Consider the following 18464-nt stretch of genomic DNA (forward strand, 5'->3'; position numbering starts at 1 on the left):
AGGGTCTCTGCACTGGAGCTCAGGGGGAAAACAGGTGAACATGGTGTGCGCAGGAGGCATGAGGGCTGGTTCTGGACCACGGGAGCAACAGGAATGTGGTTCCCAAGGCCTTAGTCTCCTCGCCACCCGACACAGTGGGTCTCAAGACAAGTTTGTGGGAGGGAGGAGCGTGGAAGGGAGGAGCGTGGGAGGGAGGGAGGGGCGTGGCGGGAAGGGGTGGGTGGGGGAGTGTTGAAGGATATTTCACAGGTCCAGAGCATGGTACCAGTTTGGCTCAATGGACACTCAGTAGTTAGTCTGTACCAAGCAAACACTGTGCCGGTTCTGGGGATATGGGTGACAGTCTGTGGTCATGGCATGCCACAGTGCATCAGGGAATGGCACAGATCAGCAGACCTGGTCTGTGCTGGGTGGAGAGTTGTACCTGGAGGTCCTCTCACCCAGCTTCCGGGCTCAGAGCTTCTTGTTGGAGGTGACAATTGCTGTAGCTGGTAGGTTTCCAGATGGCAGAGACAGAACGTGCCCCGCCCTGGAGCTTCTCAGGATCTGACTCAAGGCTGGGCACACCCATCCCTACTGCCTGCCTTTTGCTCAGTCCCCCAACCAGGCCACCCCCATTGCCAAGGCCATCACAGGCTAAGGAGGTCTGCAGAGCCCTGGGGTGAGGCTATTGCTCCTAGCAGCTGCCCCCTCCCTTCTGAGGCAGCCACCAGCCCAGCTCAGCTGGACATCAACGAGAAGTGACTCCACCTGCTCCCTCTGTCCCTGTCCTTGGGGGAAACTCCAGCCCTTCAGAGGATTCCCAAGAGGCCATCCAGTCACTAGCCAAAGGCCAGACGGGCAAACAACAAAACGGACAATGCCACCAGCTTTTCTTTGAGGTTGCTGAACTCTGGGAACAGAGCTGCCTCCGGGGTTCCTGGCAGGGCCATGTGCCACCCACCCCTCCTGCCCTTCTGAGAGACTCTTTTCTCACTCTGTCCCCCCTCCCATCTCACTGCTTCAGCCTGCACTCCCCAGACAGCTGCTGTGGGCACTAGACCGTGAGCCCTGCCCAGGGCAGGTACTGCGCCCACCTCATCTCTGGTGCCCAGGCATCAGCACAGGAGAGATTTGCAGAGAGGAAAAGAAATGACGAATGCGTGGAGGGATGGTGAATGGTAGAAGACAGCGAGAGAGAGCGAGAGAGAGAGAGAGAGAGAGAGGATGAGAGGACGAGAGGAAGGGTTGGGTGCCAGGCCCAGTCCTGCGCAGAGTGAGTCCATCTCCAATTGGAAGGACCCCCGGGGCTGCCGGTCACTCCCAGTGGCCGCCTTGTCAGTCCTGCCCCGAGGTGCTGGGCCCCACCTGGTCAGGAAGGCCTCAAAGGGCACACGCACGGGGAAGTTGGCACTGCGGGTGCTCACGGCCTCCAGTATGGCTGCCTGGTGCAGTTGCTCTGTCACGTGTCCCACGTCAAAGAGGCCTGGAAGCTATGGCCACAAGACAGAGCCAAAGACAGCTAGAGTCAAGGAGCCTGGGGCTGTGGGGAGGGAGGTGCAGGGCGGGGGAGGGCCCTGAGGCCAGTTGCTGGGGAGCTCACCTTTCCAGGGTTAGGGGTGAGGCATTGGATGAAATAGACATGGCTCCTGATGAGGGAAAGAGGGGTCACTTGGGCACAGACCAGCGCCCCATACAACTCCCTGGGGTCTGGTGTGGCGGGCGCTGTTCTCACCTGCCCAGCTGCGCTATGAGGTCCCCCAGGGCCTGCTGGAAGCGAGAGGCCAGCGTGGGTCTGCCTTGCCCTCCCCTGGACTGGGGCTCTGCCTCCTGGAACAGGCTGCTCACCAGCTGTGGGGGTGAAGGGCTGAGCCAGCTGGCCGCTGGGGCGTGCCCATCCACCCTGCAGCCCGGGAGAGCCAGAATGGGCCAGCCCTCAGCATCCAGACCCTGGCAAGCTCAGCCCATGGCCCAAGGTGCCAGGGGCTTGAGGGCCAACCCTTGGGCAAGAGCGCCCATGGGGAAAAGGACAGAACTGGGGGACAGAGTATGGAGCGGGTGGGGGCCTGGAAGGGCAGATGGGCACCTGGAGCTGGCTCTGGCCAAGCATCTCCACCACAGCAGGGTCCAGCTGATCCCGGTTTCTGTTTAAAAACTTGTGAACCTGCAAGAGACCATGCAGGTGGGGAGGGAAGCGGAGAAAGGGAGGAGAGCGGGAACCAAGGAGGGGAGGCTGGATATGGAGGAGGTGAATCTACCCTCTCACCAAGTGACCTGAAAGGCTGCCTTGGTGTTTGGTGTCTCCAGTCCTTTACCTAGCCTTGGGTCTGCCACTGGACGTTCCATTCCACCCCATGGAAAGGTCCAGTCCCCAGCAACACCACTCTCTCCCCACCGGGGCTTTAACCTATGCTGGTCAACAGGATGACTAGACAAGAATGTTGTCTGTCTCTCCATGTTCAATCTATTTGGATTTACATTTTCCTAGCTTTCCTGAACTCCTTGTATTTATTTTTTGGGGGGCAACTCCTGGGTAGTTTGTAGTTTTTCTTCTCTCCTCCAGGGAGAACTGATTCTCCCTACTGCCCTTCCCTTTATTCCAGCCCCCCCACCCCCACCCCCAGTTCCTCTCCTCCTGGGGTAGGCATTCGTGCAGCTTCTTGGGAGGCACAGAACTCAGAAGGGGGAAGGGAAGTCCATTCAGTGAGCACCTACTATGTGCCAGAGCTTAGGTTTCCACCCACAGCAACTCCAGAGCTTAGGTTTCCACCCACAGCAACTCCAGAGCTTAGGTTTCCACCCACAGCAACTCCAGAACTTAGGTTTCCACGCCCATTTTACAGGCGAGGAAACGGAGGCTCAGAAGGCGAAGTAAACTGCCAAGGTCATCAGGTCAAATGCTTGTGCTCTGCCCACTTGTCTGGAGGGTCCCCAGGCTTCCACTCCCTGACCCCATAATTGTCACCTAGAACTCAGTAAACCCTGCTCAGAACTGAGCAGGGCCCATGGCTCAGGTAGGGACAGGTGTCCAAGCCTTGCAAGGGGCCTCCCCACACCCCCTCCTCTTCACTGTCTGGTGACTCAGCTTGGGAGGGGACACTGCCCTTGCTGATTCACCCTGGTCTGTCCCTGAGGCCAGATACCTGGTAGGTGACAGTCCCCGCATAATGTCGCACGGTGAACACAGGCAGGGGCAGCCGGGGCTTGGCATAGCTGGGGTGGTCACCATGGTGATAGTGGCTCTTCTGGAGGAAGGTGTGGTCCGTGGCCTAGGAGAGGAGCCATGCGCTCCCTTCACGCCTCTGCAGAGGCTGTCCTTCTGATGGCGCCCTCTCCCGGTGAGCACGAGTACTTCCTACACTGACTATAAGGGTAGGTTTGGTTTTGTTCCCCAAAACAAGCGCTTTAGGAGGCCGAGGTGGTCGGATCGTTTGAGGCTAGGAGTTCGAGACCAGCCTGGCCAACATAGTGAAATCCCATCTCTACTAAAAATACAAATAATTAGCCGGGCGTGGTGGCAGGCGCCTGTAATCTCAGCTACTCAGGAGGCTGAGGCAGGAGAATCACTTGAACCCAGGAGGCGGAGGTTGCAGTGAGCCAAGATGGCATCATTGCACTCCAGCCTGGGCGACAGTGCGAGACTCCATCTCAAAAAAAAAAAAAAGGCCAGGCGCAGTGGCTCAAGTATCGGAGGCTGAGGCAGGAAAGGCATGAACCAGGAGGCAGACTTGCATTCACGACGGCCATCATCCACCTGGGGGACAGAGAAAAAAAAAAAAAAAAAAATTAAAAATTAGCTGGGTGGGGCTGGGTGTGGTGGTGGCTCATGCCTGTAACCCCAGCGCTTTGGGAGGCCAAGGCAGGTGGATCACCTGAGGTCAGGAGTTCAAGACCAGCCTGGCCAACACAGTGAAACCCTGTCTCTACTAAAAATACAAAAAAAATTAGCTGGGCATGCTGACTCACGCCTGTAATCCCAGCTACTCGGGAGGCTGAGGCAGGAGAATCGTTTGAACCTGGGAGGTGGAGGTTGCAGTGAGCCGAGACTGCACCATTGCACTCCAACCTGGGCAACAAGAACCAAACTCCGTCTCAAAAAAAGATAGAGAAAAGTAAGATTAGCTGGGTGGAAGGACTGATTGAGACCGGGAGCTTGAGGCTGCAGTGAGCTATGATGGTGTCACTGTACTCCAGCCTGGGTGACAGAGTGAGACCCCATTTCTAAAATAAATAAGTACTTAAACAAACAAAAAAAAGAAATGGGGATGGGAGCGCCTTAGTACAGATTTAGCAATCATTCCTGGGAGAACAGTCCCACAATCACATGTGCGTTTAAACAAGTCTTTCAAAAGATCACTTTCAGGCCGGGCGCAGTGGCTCACGCCTGTAATCCCAGCACTTTGGGAGGCCGAAGCAGGTGGATCACGAGGTCAGGAGACCGAGACCATCCTGGCCAACACGGTGAAACCCCTTCTTTACTAAAAAATACAAAAAATTAGCCAGGCGTGGTGGCGGGTGCCTGTGGTCCCAGCTACTTGGGAGGCTGAGGCAGGAGAATGGCACGAACCCGGGAGGCGGAGCTTGAAGTGAGCTGAGATCGCGTCACTGCACTCCAGCCTGGGCGACAGAGCGAGACTCCATCACAAAAAAAAAAAAAAAAAAGGTAACTCAGTTGGGAATGATAGTGAGTCAGTTAAAACACACATACACAAACACACACAGTAACTCAAGGACAGGTGCAGTAGCTCACGCCTGTAATCCCAGCATTTTGAGAGGCAAAGGTGGGAGGACTGCTTGAGCCCAGGAGGTTGAGACCAGCCTGGGCAACATAGGCAGACCCCATCTCTATTTTTTAAAATATAAAAATAAAACTAAAAAGTGATTTGGTTGGACGTTATTTTACTGAGCTAATGAACATAAAATAGCAAGTGCATGGGGGAGCTTGCCTGATATTATGTAAGTGAGAACTTGGGTTTGGGGTAACAATTCCAGGCTCAGCACCCACCTCGGACTCAGAAAATGGTACATGTCACATAATATAGACCTAAGTGATATTGCTGAGCCCTGGAAAACCATGCTGGGGGATTCCAAAAGTGATCTTGGGACCTCAAAGACACTCCTGACAAGTTTTAACAAAACATTATGAAATGTAAACTGGGAGAAACAATCGTTTATAAATTAACATGCTCTTAATTATCTAGTACAAGATTTTACATACGTATAAGTATTAATAAATGAACATTATATATTATTGTCCACCCCTGCCTGCAAAATATTGCTCCTAACTCCACCGCCTATCCCAAAACCTATAAGAACTAATGATAATCCACCACCCTTTGCTGACTGTGTTTTTGGACTCAGCCCGCCTGCACGCAGGTGAAATAAACAGCCTTGTTTCTCACACAAAGCCTGTTTGGTGGTCTCTTCACATGGACGCGCGTGAAATTTGGTGCCGTGACTCGGATGGGGGAACCTCCCTTGGGAGATCAATCCCCCGTCCTCCAGCTCTTTGCTCCGTGAGAAAGATCCACCTACGACCTCAGGTCCTCAGACCAACCAGCCTAAGAAACATCTCACCAATTTCAAATCTGGTAAGCGGCCTCTTTTTACTCTCTGCTCCAACCTCCCTATCCCTCAACCTCTTTCTCCTTTCAATCTTGGCGCCACACTTCAATCTCTGCCTTCTCTTAATTTCAATTCCTTTCCTTTTCTGGTAGAGACAAAGGAGACACGTTTTATCCGTGGACCCAAAACTCCGGCACTGGTCACAGACTGGGAAGGCAGCCTTCCCTTGGTGTTTAATCATTGCAGGGACGCCTCTCTGACTATTCGCCCACGTTTCAAAGGTGTCAGACCACGCAGGAACACCTGCCTTGGTCGTTCACCCTTAGCGGCAAGTCCCGCTTTTCTGGGGAAGGGGCAAGTACCCCAACCCCTTCTCTCCTTGTCTCTACCCCTTCTCTGCTTTTCTGGGGGAGGGGCAAGTAGCCCTCAACCCCTTCTCCTTCACCCTTAGAGGCAAGTCCCACTTTTCTAGGGGGCAAGAACCCCCAATCCCTTATTTCCGCACCCCAACCTCTTATCTGTGCCCCAATCCCTTATTTCCGTGCCCCAACCCCTTCTCTGCTTTTCTGGAGGGCAAGAACCCCCCACCCCTTCGCTGTGTCTCTACTCTTTTCTCTGGGCTTGGCTCCTTCACCATGAGCAAGCTTCCACCTTCCATTCCTCCTTCTCCTCCCTTAGCCTGTGTTCTTAAGAACTTAAAACCTCTTCAACTCTCACCTGACCTAAAATCTAAGTGTCTTATTTTCTTCTGCAATGCCACTTGACCACAATATAAACTCGACAGTAGTTCCAAATAGCCAGAAAACGGCACTTTCAATTTTTCCATCCTACAAGATCTAAATAATCTTTGTCGTAAAATGGGCAAACGGTCTGAGGTGCCTGACGTCCAGGCATTCTTTTACACATCAGTCCCTTCCTAGTCTCTGTGCCCAGTGCAACTCATCCCAAATCTTCCTTCTTTCCCTCCTGCCTGTCCTCTCAGTCCCAACCCCAAGCATCGCTGAGTCTTTCTAATCTTCCTTTTCTACATGCCCATCTGACCTCTCCCCTCCTCGCCAGGCCGAGCTAGGTCCCAATTCTTCCTCAGGCTCCGCTCCCCCGCCCTATAATCCTTCTATCACCTCCTCTCCTCACACCTGCTCCGGCTTACAGTTTCATTCCGTGACTAGCCCGCCCCCACCTGCCCAGCAATTTATTCTTAAAAAGGTGGCTGGAGCTAAAGGCATAGTCAAGGTAAATGCTCCTTTTTCTTTATCCCAAATCAGATAGCGTTTTGGCTCTTTTTCATCAAATATAAAAACCCAGCCCAGTTCATGGATCGTTTGGCAGCAACCCTGAGACACTTTACAGCCGTAGACCCTAAAAGGTCAAAAGGCCGTCTTATTCTCAATATACATCTTATTACCCAATCTGCTCCCGACATTAAATAAAACTCCAAAAATTAGAATGTGGCCCTCAAACCCCATAACAGGACTTAATTAACCTCACCTTCAAGGTGTACAATAATAGAAAATTGTAATTCCTTGCCTCCACTGTGAGACAAACCCCAGCCACATCTCCAGCACACAAGAAATTCCAAACGCCTGAACCGCGGCAGCCAGGTGTTCCTCCAGAACCTCCTCCCCCAGGAGCTTGCTACACATGCCGGAAATCTGACCACCCGGCCCAGGAGTACCCGCAGCCTCGGATTCCTCCTAAGCTGCGTCCCATCTGTGTGGAACCCCACTGAAAATCTGACTGTTCAACTCACCTGGCAGCCACTCCCAGAGCCCCTGGAACTCTGGCCCAAGGCTCTCTGACTCCTTCCCAGATCTTCTCAGCTTAGCGGCTGAAGACTGATGCTGCCTGATCGCCTCGGAAGCCCCGTAGACCATCACGGACGCTGAGCTTTAAGTAACTCTCACAGTGGAGGGTAAGTCCGTCCCCTTCTTAATCAATACGGAGGCTACCCACTCCACATTACCTTCTTTTCAAGGGCCTGTTTCCCTTGCCTCCGTAACTGTTGTGGGTATTGACGGCCAGGCTTCTAAACCTCTTAAAACTCCCCAACTCTACTGCCAACTTAGACAATACTCTTTTAAGCACTCCTTTTAGTTATCCCCACCTGCCCAGTTCCCTTATCAGGCCGAGATACTTTAACTAAATTATCTGCTTCCCTGACTATTCCTGGATTACAGCTGCATCTCATTGCCACCCTTCTTCCTAGTCCAAAGCCTCCTTTGCATCCTCCTGGTGTATTCCCCATGAATATCTTAACCCACAACTATAAGATACCTCTACTCCCTCCTTGGCGACGGATCATGCACCCCTTACCATCTCACTAAAACCTAATCACCCTTACCCCGCTCAATGCCAATATCCCATCCCACAGCACGCTTTAAAAGGATTAAAGCCTGTTACAGCATGGCCTTTTAAAGCCTATGAATTCTTCTTACCATTCCCCCATTTTACCTGTCCTAAAACCAGACAAGACTTACAGGTTAGTTCAGAATCTGCATCTTATCAACCAAATTGTTTTGCCTATCCACCCCATGGTGCCAAACCCATATACTCTCCTATCCTCAGTACCTCCCTCTACAACCCATTATTCTATTCTGGATCTCAAACATGCTTTCTTTACTATTCCTTTGCACCCTTCATCCCAGCCTCTCTTTGCTTTCACTTAGACTGACCCTGACACCCATTAGGCTCAGCAAATCACCTGGGCTGTACTGCCGCAAGGCTTCACAGACAGCCCCCATTACTTCAGTCAAGCCCAAATTTCATCCACATCTGTTACCTATCTCGGCATAATTCTCATAAAAACACACGTGCTCTCCCTGCTGATCGTGTCCGATTAATCTCCCAAACCTCAATCCCTTACAAAACGACAACTCCTTTCCTTCCTAGGCATGGTTAGTGCGGTCAGAATTCTTACACAAGAGCCAGGACCGCACCCTGTAGCCTTTCTGTCCAAACAACTTGACCTTACTGTTTTAGCCTAGCCCTCATGCCTGCATACAGCGGCTGCCGCTGCTTTAATACTTTTAGAGGCCCTAAAAATCACAAACTACGCTCAACTCACTCCCTACATTTCTCGTAACTTCCAAAATCTATTTTCTTCCTCACACCTGATGCATATACATCCTGCTCCCCGGCTCCTTCAGCTGTACTCACTCTTTGTTAAGTCCCACAATTACCATTGTTCCTGGCCCCGACCTCAATCCGGCCTCCCACATTATTCCTGATACCACACCTGACCCCCATGACTGCATCTCTCTGATCCACCTGACAGTCACCCCATTTCCCTATATTTCCTTCTTTCTTGTTCCTCACTCTGATCACGCTTGATTTATTGATGGCAGTTCCATTAGGCCTAATCGCCACACACCAGCAAAGGCAGGCTATGCTATAGTACAAGCCACTAGCCCACCTCTTAGAACCTCTCATTTCCTTTCCATCGTGGAAATCTATCCTCAAGGAAATAACTTCTCAGTGTTCCATCTGCTATTCTGCTACTCCTCAGGGATTATTCAGGCCCCCTCCCTTCCCTATACATTAAGCTTGAAGATTTGCCCCCACCCAGGACTGGCAAATTAGCTTCACTCAACATGCCCTGAGTCTACAGGGTCTGAGAAGGCCGCCGCAGTCATCTCTTCCCTTCTGTCAGACATAATTCCTCAGTTTAGCCTTCCCGCCTCTATACAGTCTGATAACAGAGCAGCCTTTATTAGTCAAATCAGCCAAGCAGTTTTTCAGGCTCTTAGTATTCAGTGAAACCTTTACATCCCTTACAGTCCTCCGTCTTCAAGAAAAGTAGAACGGACTAAAGGTCTTTTAAAAACACACCTCACCAAGCTCAGCCACCAACTTAAAAAGGACTGGACAATACTTTTACCACTTTCCCTTCTCAGAATTCAGGCCTGTCCTCGGAATGCTACAAGGTACAGCCCATTTGAGCTCCTTTTTATTAGGTCCCAGTCTCATTCCAGACACCAGACCAACTTAGACTGTGCCCCCAAAATCTTGTCATCCCTACTATCTTCTGTCTAGTCATACTCCTATTCACCGTTCTCAACTACTCATACATGCCCTGCTCTTGTTTACACTGTTTCTCCAAGCCATCACAGCTGATATCTCCTCGTGCTATCCCCAAACTGCCACTCTAAACTCTTGAAGTAAATAAAGAATCTTTGTTGGCAGGACTATGCTGAATCTCCTTAGGCACTCTCTAATCAGATGTCCTAGGTCCTCCCAATTCTTAGACCTTTAATACCTGTTTTTCTCCTTCTCTTATTCCATTTAGTTTCTCAATTCATCCAAAACCGTATCCAGGCCATCACCAATCATTCTACATGACAAATGTTTCTTCTAACATCCCCACAATATCACCCCTTACCACAAGACCTCCCTTCAGCTTAATCTCTCCCACTCTAGGTTCCTACGCTGCCCCTAATCCCGCTTGAAGCAGACCTGAGAAACATCGCCCGTTCTCTCTCCATACCACCCCCCAAAAATTTTCGCCGCCCCAACACTTCAACACTATTTGGTTTTATTTTTCTTATTAATATAAGAAGGCAGGAATGTCAGGCCTCTGAGCCCCAGCCAAGCCATTGCATCCCCTGTGACTTGCACGTATACACCCAGATGGCCTGAAGTAACTGAAGATCCACAAAAAAAGTAAAAATAGCCTTAACTGATGACATTCCACCATTGTGATTTGTTTCTCCCCGACCCTAACTGATCAATGTACTTTGTAATCTCCCCCACCCTTAAGAAGGTTCTTTGTAATTCTCCCCACCCTTGAGAATGTACTTTGTGAGATCCACCCCTGCCCGCAAAACATTGCTCCTAACTCCACCGCCTATCCCAAACCTATAAGAACTAATGATAATCCACCACCCTTTGCTGACTCTCTTTTCGGACTCAGCCCACCTGCACCCAGGTGAAATAAACAGCCATGTCGCTCACACAAAGCCTGTTTGGTGGTCTCTTCACACGGACGCACATGAAAATTATATATTAATGTGACTTGTTATATATCAATATATATTGTACATGAAGACGTGTATTACATTAATATGACAGTGACCAATAAATTATTACAATAACATTTGGCGATTTTACCATTATTTTTCACCTTTCATTTTCTTATTTTCTTTTTGAGACGGAGTCTCGCTCTGTCGCCCAGGCTCATGCCATTCTCCTGCCTCAGCCTCCCCAGTAGCTGGGACTACAGGCGCCCACTACCACACCCGGCTAATTTTTTGTATTTTTAGTAGAGACCACGTTTCACCGTGCTCTCGATCTCCTGACCTCGTGATCTGCCCGCCTCGGCCTCCCAAAGTGCTGGGATTACAGGCGTGAGCCACCACGCCCGGCCCATTTTTTTTTCTTTTTTCTTTTTTTTTTGAGATGGAGTCTTGCTCTGTCCCCAGGCTGGAGGGTAGTGGCGCAATCTCGGCTCACTGCAACCTCCGCCTCCCGGGTTCAAGCGATTCTCCTGCCTCAGCCTCCCGCGCCTGGCTCACCTTTCATTTTCAACCACTAATTGGGAAAATGGGGGAGGGTCGCCCCATATTCAGAATCACATCATATTGAGCTTCCACAGAAACTCCTGCTCCACGTTCCAGCCTCAGCTCCTAGAGGCTCATGACCCCCCACAACTCTCCCTGCCCCACATACCCACCCACGGAGCCGCACAGGGGTGATTTTGTATTTGGCTCTGCGTTTTTGGTTTGTTTTTTTATAATTAATTAATTTTTTTGATACAAGTTCTCACTCTGTCACCCAGGCTGGAGTGCAGTGGCATGATCATGGCTCACTGCAACCTTGACTTCCTGGGCTCAAGCAATCCATCCACCTCAGCCTCCCAAGTAGCTCTAACTATAGGCTCGCACCACCACACCAGGCTAATTTTTTTTTTTTTTGTTTAGTAGAAACGGGGTTTCACCGTAGTCTCGATCTCCTGACCTCGTGATCCACCCGCCTCGGCCTCCCAAAGTGCTGGGATTACAAGCGTGAGCCACCACGCCCGGTCAGACACGGGGTTTTGTCATGTTGGTCTCGAGCTCCTGGGCTCAAGGGATCCATGCACATTGGCCTCCCAAAGTTCTGGGATTACAGGCGTGAGCCACCGAGCTTGGCCAAGGCCTGTTTTTTTTAATGAACATTTCTCTCCTGCTGCACTGCGGGCTGTAAGAGGGGAGAGACTGGGTCTAGTTTTGTTCACCTTTTATCCTTAGCACAGTTCCTGGCACAGTTATTCATTCATTACTTCCTTAACACGTGCTGCAGATAGAGCTCAAACCCTTCACACAGGCACCTGCCCTTGTGGAGCCCAGTCTGGTGTGGGAAGGAGTCAGTGAATGAATGGACGCTGTGACTGCATGTGGATGAGCGCTGAAACGGGAAACAGGGACAAGGCTGCTATTTAAGTCCGAGCAGGCAGGAGGCAGTCAGGAAGCATTTGTGGAATGGGGGACATGGTGCCCTGGGGTTTGTCCCCGACCGGTCAGAGGCCTGTGGCCACCTGGCCACAATTGTGAGGGACCTGCAGAAGCCCTTCATGAGCCCCGTGCAGTCCCCGCCATCTTGCCCATCGGGCACTACTGTCCCCCTTCTGTGGCAGGTACGTGAGGAACCTCAGAGGCCAGATGTCATGCTCAAGATCACCCCAAGACAAGATGTGAACCCAGCTCTGCGGGAGCCCAGGGTTCCTCCCCTTCGCTGCTGCTGTCCCAGGCTGTGCTGAGGAACTGTGGGCAGGGTCTCTGGATCCCATAACCTTGTCCCCTCTGGGAGGCTCTGCCAGCTACAGCCTGGACACCCAGGGCCTCCACTCCTTTCCGACACTGGGTGGGGTGTCACCACCCTGGCCCTCACCTGGGACAGCCATGTCTGGGCGTCCAGGATACTCAGGAGGCTGTGGGGCTGGTCTACCAGGAGGTCCAGGCAGGACTCCCTCAGAGGCTGAGGGACAGGCACCCAGGACAGCAACTCCCGCCGACACTCCTCCTGGGAACAGCCGGCATTTGGCCATTTTGCGAGAGCAGGGATAACCCTCCCATCTTATAGAATAGTACATTGAGGCTCAGAAGACCGACACACCTCATGAAAAGGGGCCTTCCAGGCAGAGCTCTCAGTTCCCAACTTTCCTTCACCGAGGATGGCCTCTGCCCGGGCAATGCCTCAGCGGCCCCTGCCACGTCCACACCCAATCCTCTTACCTCCTCCTGGGCCAGCAGCATCTGGCTGGAGAAGAGCTGCAGGCGCTCGCTGGCGAGGTTGTTGCACAGTTGCTCCAGGCCATTCACCCGCAGGGCCTGGGGGCATGCGGCAGTGAGGTGGGTGCATGGGGCTGGCAGGGGCCAGCACACAGGCCCGTGCCCTCCCCCCACCCCAGAGGCTTCCTTCATTCTGGCCAGGGCGCAGGGATGAGGATACCCAGGGCTGATGCTGTGTAGCCAACAGGGTCAAGTCCAAAGGCTCCGGCACAGCACAGGGCTACCTCAGCCCTGCCCAGCCACAGGTCCCTCTAGCTGCCCACACCCCTGCCCTCTGCTGCAGCACTCCTGCCAGCCTTTGGGCCTCTTGTCACGGCCATCCTGTGGCTTGGAAAGCGCCTTTCCCTACTAACTCTGATAGCAGGCTGGCTATCAGAGTCCCGCATCCTCATGCACAGGGCTCCAGGCTGCTGCCTCCAGGAAGCCTTCCAGCCTTCCTCCTATAGGGATTACAGGTGCCTTCCTCTGTGCTCCCTCAGCCCTCTCCTAGGAAGCTTCATGCAGCTTTGTGCACCCTTGAAACACACACACAGGAGCTCGGCTGCACACACAGGCCACCATCACCACCAGCCTCAGGGAGGGCATGGTCACAAGGACACACTGGAGTGTGGGACAGAACAGGGGGCCGTGAATAGTGCCCGTCCAGGGACTGAGGGCAGTGGCCACCTCCTCTCCCGCCAGCCCCCTCCTGGCTGTCCTGAGGCGGCGGGATCCTCTGTAAAGGGGTGCAGAGCCTCTGCCAGCTCAGAGAGACTGGGGGACTCTCCCTCTTCCCTTTCCTCCTGGCGTGGGGGAAGTGGGGCTGCAGGCGGGCCCACCCTGGGGCCTCTGTCTTCCACTGCCTTTGAGACTCCTGTGTCTCTACAAGGCCACGGAGGACAGGCCATGCCGAAGGCAGGACTGGCCAGAGTGGGACAGGACGGCTGCTTCGGAGCACACAGCTCTCTCATGGACTATCTCCATTAAGCCTCTGAAACTCACAAGGTAGGTCCTGCTGGGATTTCTACTTTACAGACGGGAATGCTGGACCTCAGAAAGGTTCATCCACTTGCCCAAGGCCACACAGCTAGTGAGTGGCAGGACCACTCAGAGCCTCTGCTCTGCTGCATTAAGCAACTCCTCCCAGCAGGAGGACAGCACAGGCCAGGGCTGGGGCTTGTGGTGGGCTCCAGCCATCCCAAAGAAGCCAGGAGCGCTCCTGGCCCAGGCTGCCCAGCCCAGGACCAGAGAAGGGAGCAGAGACCATGCCTGGATGAACGTGGGTGTGGGGCGGGGGGCATCGTCTTCTGGAGGTGAGTGGAAGCGAGAACTCCAAGGCGCGAAGCCAGCCCTAGTCCTCAAGAGATTCTAAATCCCCAGAGGCAGCCCCACTCCTTTGCCTCTCCATCCCTGCACCCCACCCCAGCAGGCTCAGCCCAGCAGATGCAGAAGGCGCCCTGCCAGGCAGGCAAGCACCTCACGAGCGCCCCCAGGGAGAGCTGGAGCTGTGGGGATCCCAGAAATCCATCAGAATTATATGGGCGCCCCCTTTCCTGGGCCCCACCCCAAGGGGTGACCTCAAAGCCGTAGGCATCCACGACAGTGACGGTGCCAATGCTGCCTCCCTCCCCTGGTGGTGCCAGCCGTGCATTGGTCCTCCTCAGAAGCCGGTGGAAGAGGCGAGAATACAGGGCCTTGGCCAGGGTGTCCCTGTAGGCATGGTGGGTGGGTGAGCCACGTAGAGCCATGCCTCGGGCCCTGCTCTGACTCTCACCCGTCTCTAGGGCCACCTGGCATCAATGGCGCTTTCCACGGGCAGGCATCTCGAGACCTGGCCATAGGGCGTCTCCTGGAGGGCAGAGGAGGCACAGCGGGTGTGTGAGGCCCGCAGCCCCCACGGTGCTCACTCAGCACCGCAGAGTAAGGTGCTACAGCAGTGAGTGGCAGGGTTACACTCTGTGGGTCAGCCAGGCCAGGCCCCTCTCCCCAGGACCCTGGGGCTCACCGTGACCCTCCTGGTGACAGCCCCCTCCAGGCACTCTGGTGGTACCCGCAGCAGCCGGGCTGCTGTGTGGATCTCGGCCCAGCTAGACACAGCAGCCACCTCCTGGGACTCCCGCTACACAGAGAGGGAAGGACAGGGAGATCTCTGCTTCAGGAATGGACACACTCCCCAGGCAGGGCAGGCCAGGCTTTGCCTGGCAAGTGGCCCTGTCACCCAAAGGGGAGATAAGTCACATGAGGAGATCTGGGCCGTTAGGAATGAGGCTATGGTTCTCAGGGCCCTGGGTTCGAGTCCTACTTTCCCTCTTCGCTGGCGGACAGTTCTGGCCAGGCTCCCTCCTTCCTGCACCCCATGGCCTCACTGCTAAAGGGGAAGCAGTAATCCTTGCTAGGGGTTGTCTTGCAAACTAAATTAGAAAACAAATGCAAAGTGATTTACACAGTGCTGGGTACATAACAGCTGCTTGTTTGATTTTTTTTTTCTTTTTTTTTTTGAGACAGGGTCTCACTCTGTTACCCAGGCTTGAGTGCAGTGGCACGATCAAGGCTCACTGCAGCCTCCACCTCCCAGGATCAGGTAATTCTACCACCTCGGCCTCCCCAGTAGCTGGGATTACAGGCGCATGCCACCATGCCCAGCTAATCTTTTTTTTTTTTCTTCTGAGACTGAGTCTCGCTCTTGTTGCTCAGGCTGGAGTGCAATGGCATAATCTTGGCTCACTGCAACCTCCACCTCCCAGGTTCAAGCAATTCTCCTGCCTCAGCCTCCTAAGTAGCTAGGATTATAAGCATGTGCCACCACGCCCGACTACTTTTGTATTTTTAATAGAGTGGGGGTTTCACCATATTGGTCAGGCTGGTCTCGAACTCCTGACCTCAGGTGATCCGCCCATCTAGGCCTCCCAAAGTGCTAGGATTACAGGCATGAGCCACCATGGCTAGCCTTTTTTTTTTTTTTTTTTTTTTTTAATAGAGATGGGGTTTCTGTATGTTGCCTAGGCTGGTCTCAAACTTCTGGCTTCACACGATCCTCCTACCTCGGCCTCCCAAAGTGCTGGGATCACAGGTGTGACCCACCATGCCTGACCACAGCTGCTCATCTAATGCCAGATGTTCTTAGGGGTGGCAGCTTAGAGGCATAGACGTTGGGAGAGTGGAGCAGCTCTATGTCTCAGCTTTCTCATCTACACAGTGGGGATCTACCCGCTTTTCAGGGCAGCCCAGCGCTCTGTAGTCTCCTACACACCAGCATTTGGCGTCATTACCACTGCCCTGATTCTGCAGACCCAGCACCCCAGATGGCCCCTGCCCACAGGGGAGCCCACCTCTGAGGAGGAGAAGCAGATGTTGCCCAGCTGCAGGACGGCGGCCAGCACAGCCCAGATGGCATTCAACTCCTCCGGGTACAAGCCGAGTCCCTGCAGTGCCTTCACCAGCCCCTCAAAGTCCTGGGCATCCTCCTTGCCTTGGAGCCTGCAGGCCTGGCCCTGCAGAGCACAGCAGGGGTGAGGGGGCGGGGCCTGCCACCCCATAGCCTCCCTCTACTCCAGCTACTTCTCAGACCTCTGGGCCGAGGACCCTCCTCTGGGCAGGCCTTCTCCCCGCGGCACCACAAGGGCTCCCCCTACCTGGTTGAGGAAGTAGTAAGTCTCCGGTCCCTGAAGGGAGAGCCGTTCCCGCTCTATGGAGTCCAGCCCTGCCAGCAGCTCGTAAAAAACATGGAAGCTCCGCTCAGCCTGGGCCTTGGGGGCAGGACTGGCTTAGGGGCTCAGTGCCCTAGGGGCTTGGAGGCCACACCCCGACAGTGGCACCCTCTGCCCTTCCTACTCTGGGAACCAGGGAGAGGTGGATAGAAGGGCTGCCCTCACCTGAAACACCACCCTGGAGGTCTCAAGTAGATAATGAGACACAGAGGCTCCCACGATGACCCCTCTGTGGGCACAGAAGATGGGTGTGAGTGCCCAGGATGTAGACCACCCAGGGGCCCCGTGCAGAAGAAGCCCTACCAGGGTCTGGACCCCAGGGAAGCAGCCCAAGGACCTAGCAAGGGTAAGTGATTATAGGTGCCCCCTGTAACCCTGCCACTCACTGCTGTAGGTAGAGGCAGAAGATCTGGCCGAAGCGGCTGGCATTGGCGTTGAGGATGGTCTTGGCATGGCCAAAGCTGCTGAGTATGGGCAGCACATCCTCCACCTGTACAGGGAGGGGTGCTCAAGCATCCCAGGGCAGCAGTAGTCCCCACCAGCAGGCATCCCAGCTGGGGGCAGGTCCAGGGAGGCGTCAGTCCCATCAGAAAGGGCAGGGCCTGCAGCTGACCCCAGGAGACGCCAGAGGCCTGGAGACCACCCCTCTCCTGGCTGAAAGGAGAAAGATGGTCCCTTGGACATGGTCAGCTGTCCCCTGGAGGGAGACAGACGGCCAGCTCAGCCCATGAGGTGCCTCCAGCCTGGCCCTCACCTGACACTTTCGGTTCCCCGTCTGATCCTGCTCCAGGATGCTTAGGAACTGCATGATCTTTTTGGCGGCTTCCGTCTTCCCTGAGCCGCTGTGCCCACTGCAGTGGGAGGAGCTAAGGATGTGTTGGTTGGTAGGGTCTCCAGGGAGGGGCACATAGGACCACCCCAGTGAACCCAGGAAGTGGGATGTGCCACCCAGAAGTGACAGCTAGCCTGGAGAGACCCCCATAAATGTGGAAAGATAGTCCCAGGGCATGGAGAGACCTGACAGAAAAGAAAAAGCCCCCAAGATGCCACATTCCAGGGGCTCATGCGATGATTTCAGCCGGGAGCTCGGCCCTGAGGAGTCCAGAACTGTAGCCCAGCAGTGGAGCATACCAGTGGCTTCCAGTGAAGACCTCAGGTCCCGCCCCATCAACCCTCAGTGTGGCCCATGGGTTCAGCCACGCGGGAAGGCCACCACTCACCGCAGGAGGATGCATGGGTCCTGCCCAGTATTCTGAGCCAGGTCATAGGCTGATGCCACGATGGTAAAGATGTGTCTGAGGGAGATGAGAAGGTTGCCAGACATGGGGATCTGGGACCCTCCGAGGTGTAGCAGAGGTGCTCACAGGCCCCGGGACCTCAGTCAAGGGGACATGCAGGGACTGGGCTGCCTGGGAGGTGAGCAGAGGGTCAGTGGGGCAGAGTCACATACGGAGTGGTGCTGAGGGCCTTCCTGGGGTAGTAGCTTGCCTGGACCTCAGGTGAAAAAAGAGGCAAGGGCCGGTGGGGGTTCAAAACGAGCAAGAGGGGCCCCCCAAAGGTCTGGGGAGGAAAACAAGCTCTCATCAGAGTGTGGAGGGAGCAGGGGGAATGCAAACAGAGCCCAGCCCCCCAGTCCCGCTCTGCATGGCTCCAGAGAAGATTCACCGCCCAGCCTGGGGAAGAAGAGGAAGGAGAACCTCCAGGGGTGCCAGGGAGCCCTCTGTCCCAGAGGAAAGGGGATCCCGGCCCACTGTCCCTCCCCGTGGCTCCCCATACATAGATGCGACCCAGGTGAAATCTCTTCTTGAGGCACAGCAGCACAGAGCTGTCACACACAAGCCTGTGGGGACAACAGGGTAGAGGCATGACAAGTTGTGGCTGCAGGAGGTTGTGGGTTAGTTCTGCCACCCACTGCAGGGACACTGGCAAGTCATTCAACCTCCCAGAGCCTGATCCATAAAATGGGGGC

The 18464-nt window shown here is 54.2% G+C and overlaps 1 protein-coding gene across 2 annotated transcripts in view; it reads right to left on the bottom strand.

Moving 5' to 3' along the window:
* Window positions 1-18464, bottom strand: part of MYO15B (myosin XVB) — a 43454-nt gene that overhangs the window by 22578 nt on the left and 2412 nt on the right. The window contains exons 2-19 of one of the 2 annotated variants that reach the window (XM_058428817.1): window positions 18272-18335; window positions 17946-18055; window positions 17716-17790; window positions 17250-17361; window positions 16882-16985; window positions 16661-16724; window positions 16421-16534; window positions 16118-16279; window positions 14794-14907; window positions 14579-14637; window positions 14366-14498; window positions 12753-12848; window positions 12409-12540; window positions 3123-3248; window positions 2066-2143; window positions 1715-1830; window positions 1583-1628; window positions 1348-1472 (exon numbers count right to left, since the gene is read on the bottom strand). In XM_058428817.1, coding sequence (XP_058284800.1) covers window positions 1348-1472; window positions 1583-1628; window positions 1715-1830; window positions 2066-2143; window positions 3123-3248; window positions 12409-12540; window positions 12753-12848; window positions 14366-14498; window positions 14579-14637; window positions 14794-14907; window positions 16118-16279; window positions 16421-16534; window positions 16661-16724; window positions 16882-16985; window positions 17250-17361; window positions 17716-17790; window positions 17946-18055; window positions 18272-18335 — 1830 coding nt within the window. The remainder of the gene's footprint in view (window positions 1-1347; window positions 1473-1582; window positions 1629-1714; window positions 1831-2065; window positions 2144-3122; window positions 3249-12408; window positions 12541-12752; window positions 12849-14365; window positions 14499-14578; window positions 14638-14793; window positions 14908-16117; window positions 16280-16420; window positions 16535-16660; window positions 16725-16881; window positions 16986-17249; window positions 17362-17715; window positions 17791-17945; window positions 18056-18271; window positions 18336-18464) is intronic. The other variant, XM_032178759.2, reaches the window with a different exon arrangement.

The sequence above is a fragment of the Hylobates moloch genome, unplaced genomic scaffold (assembly GCF_009828535.3).
Source record: "Hylobates moloch isolate HMO894 unplaced genomic scaffold, HMol_V3 SCAFFOLD_15, whole genome shotgun sequence".
NCBI classification, from domain to species: Eukaryota; Metazoa; Chordata; class Mammalia; order Primates; family Hylobatidae; genus Hylobates; species Hylobates moloch.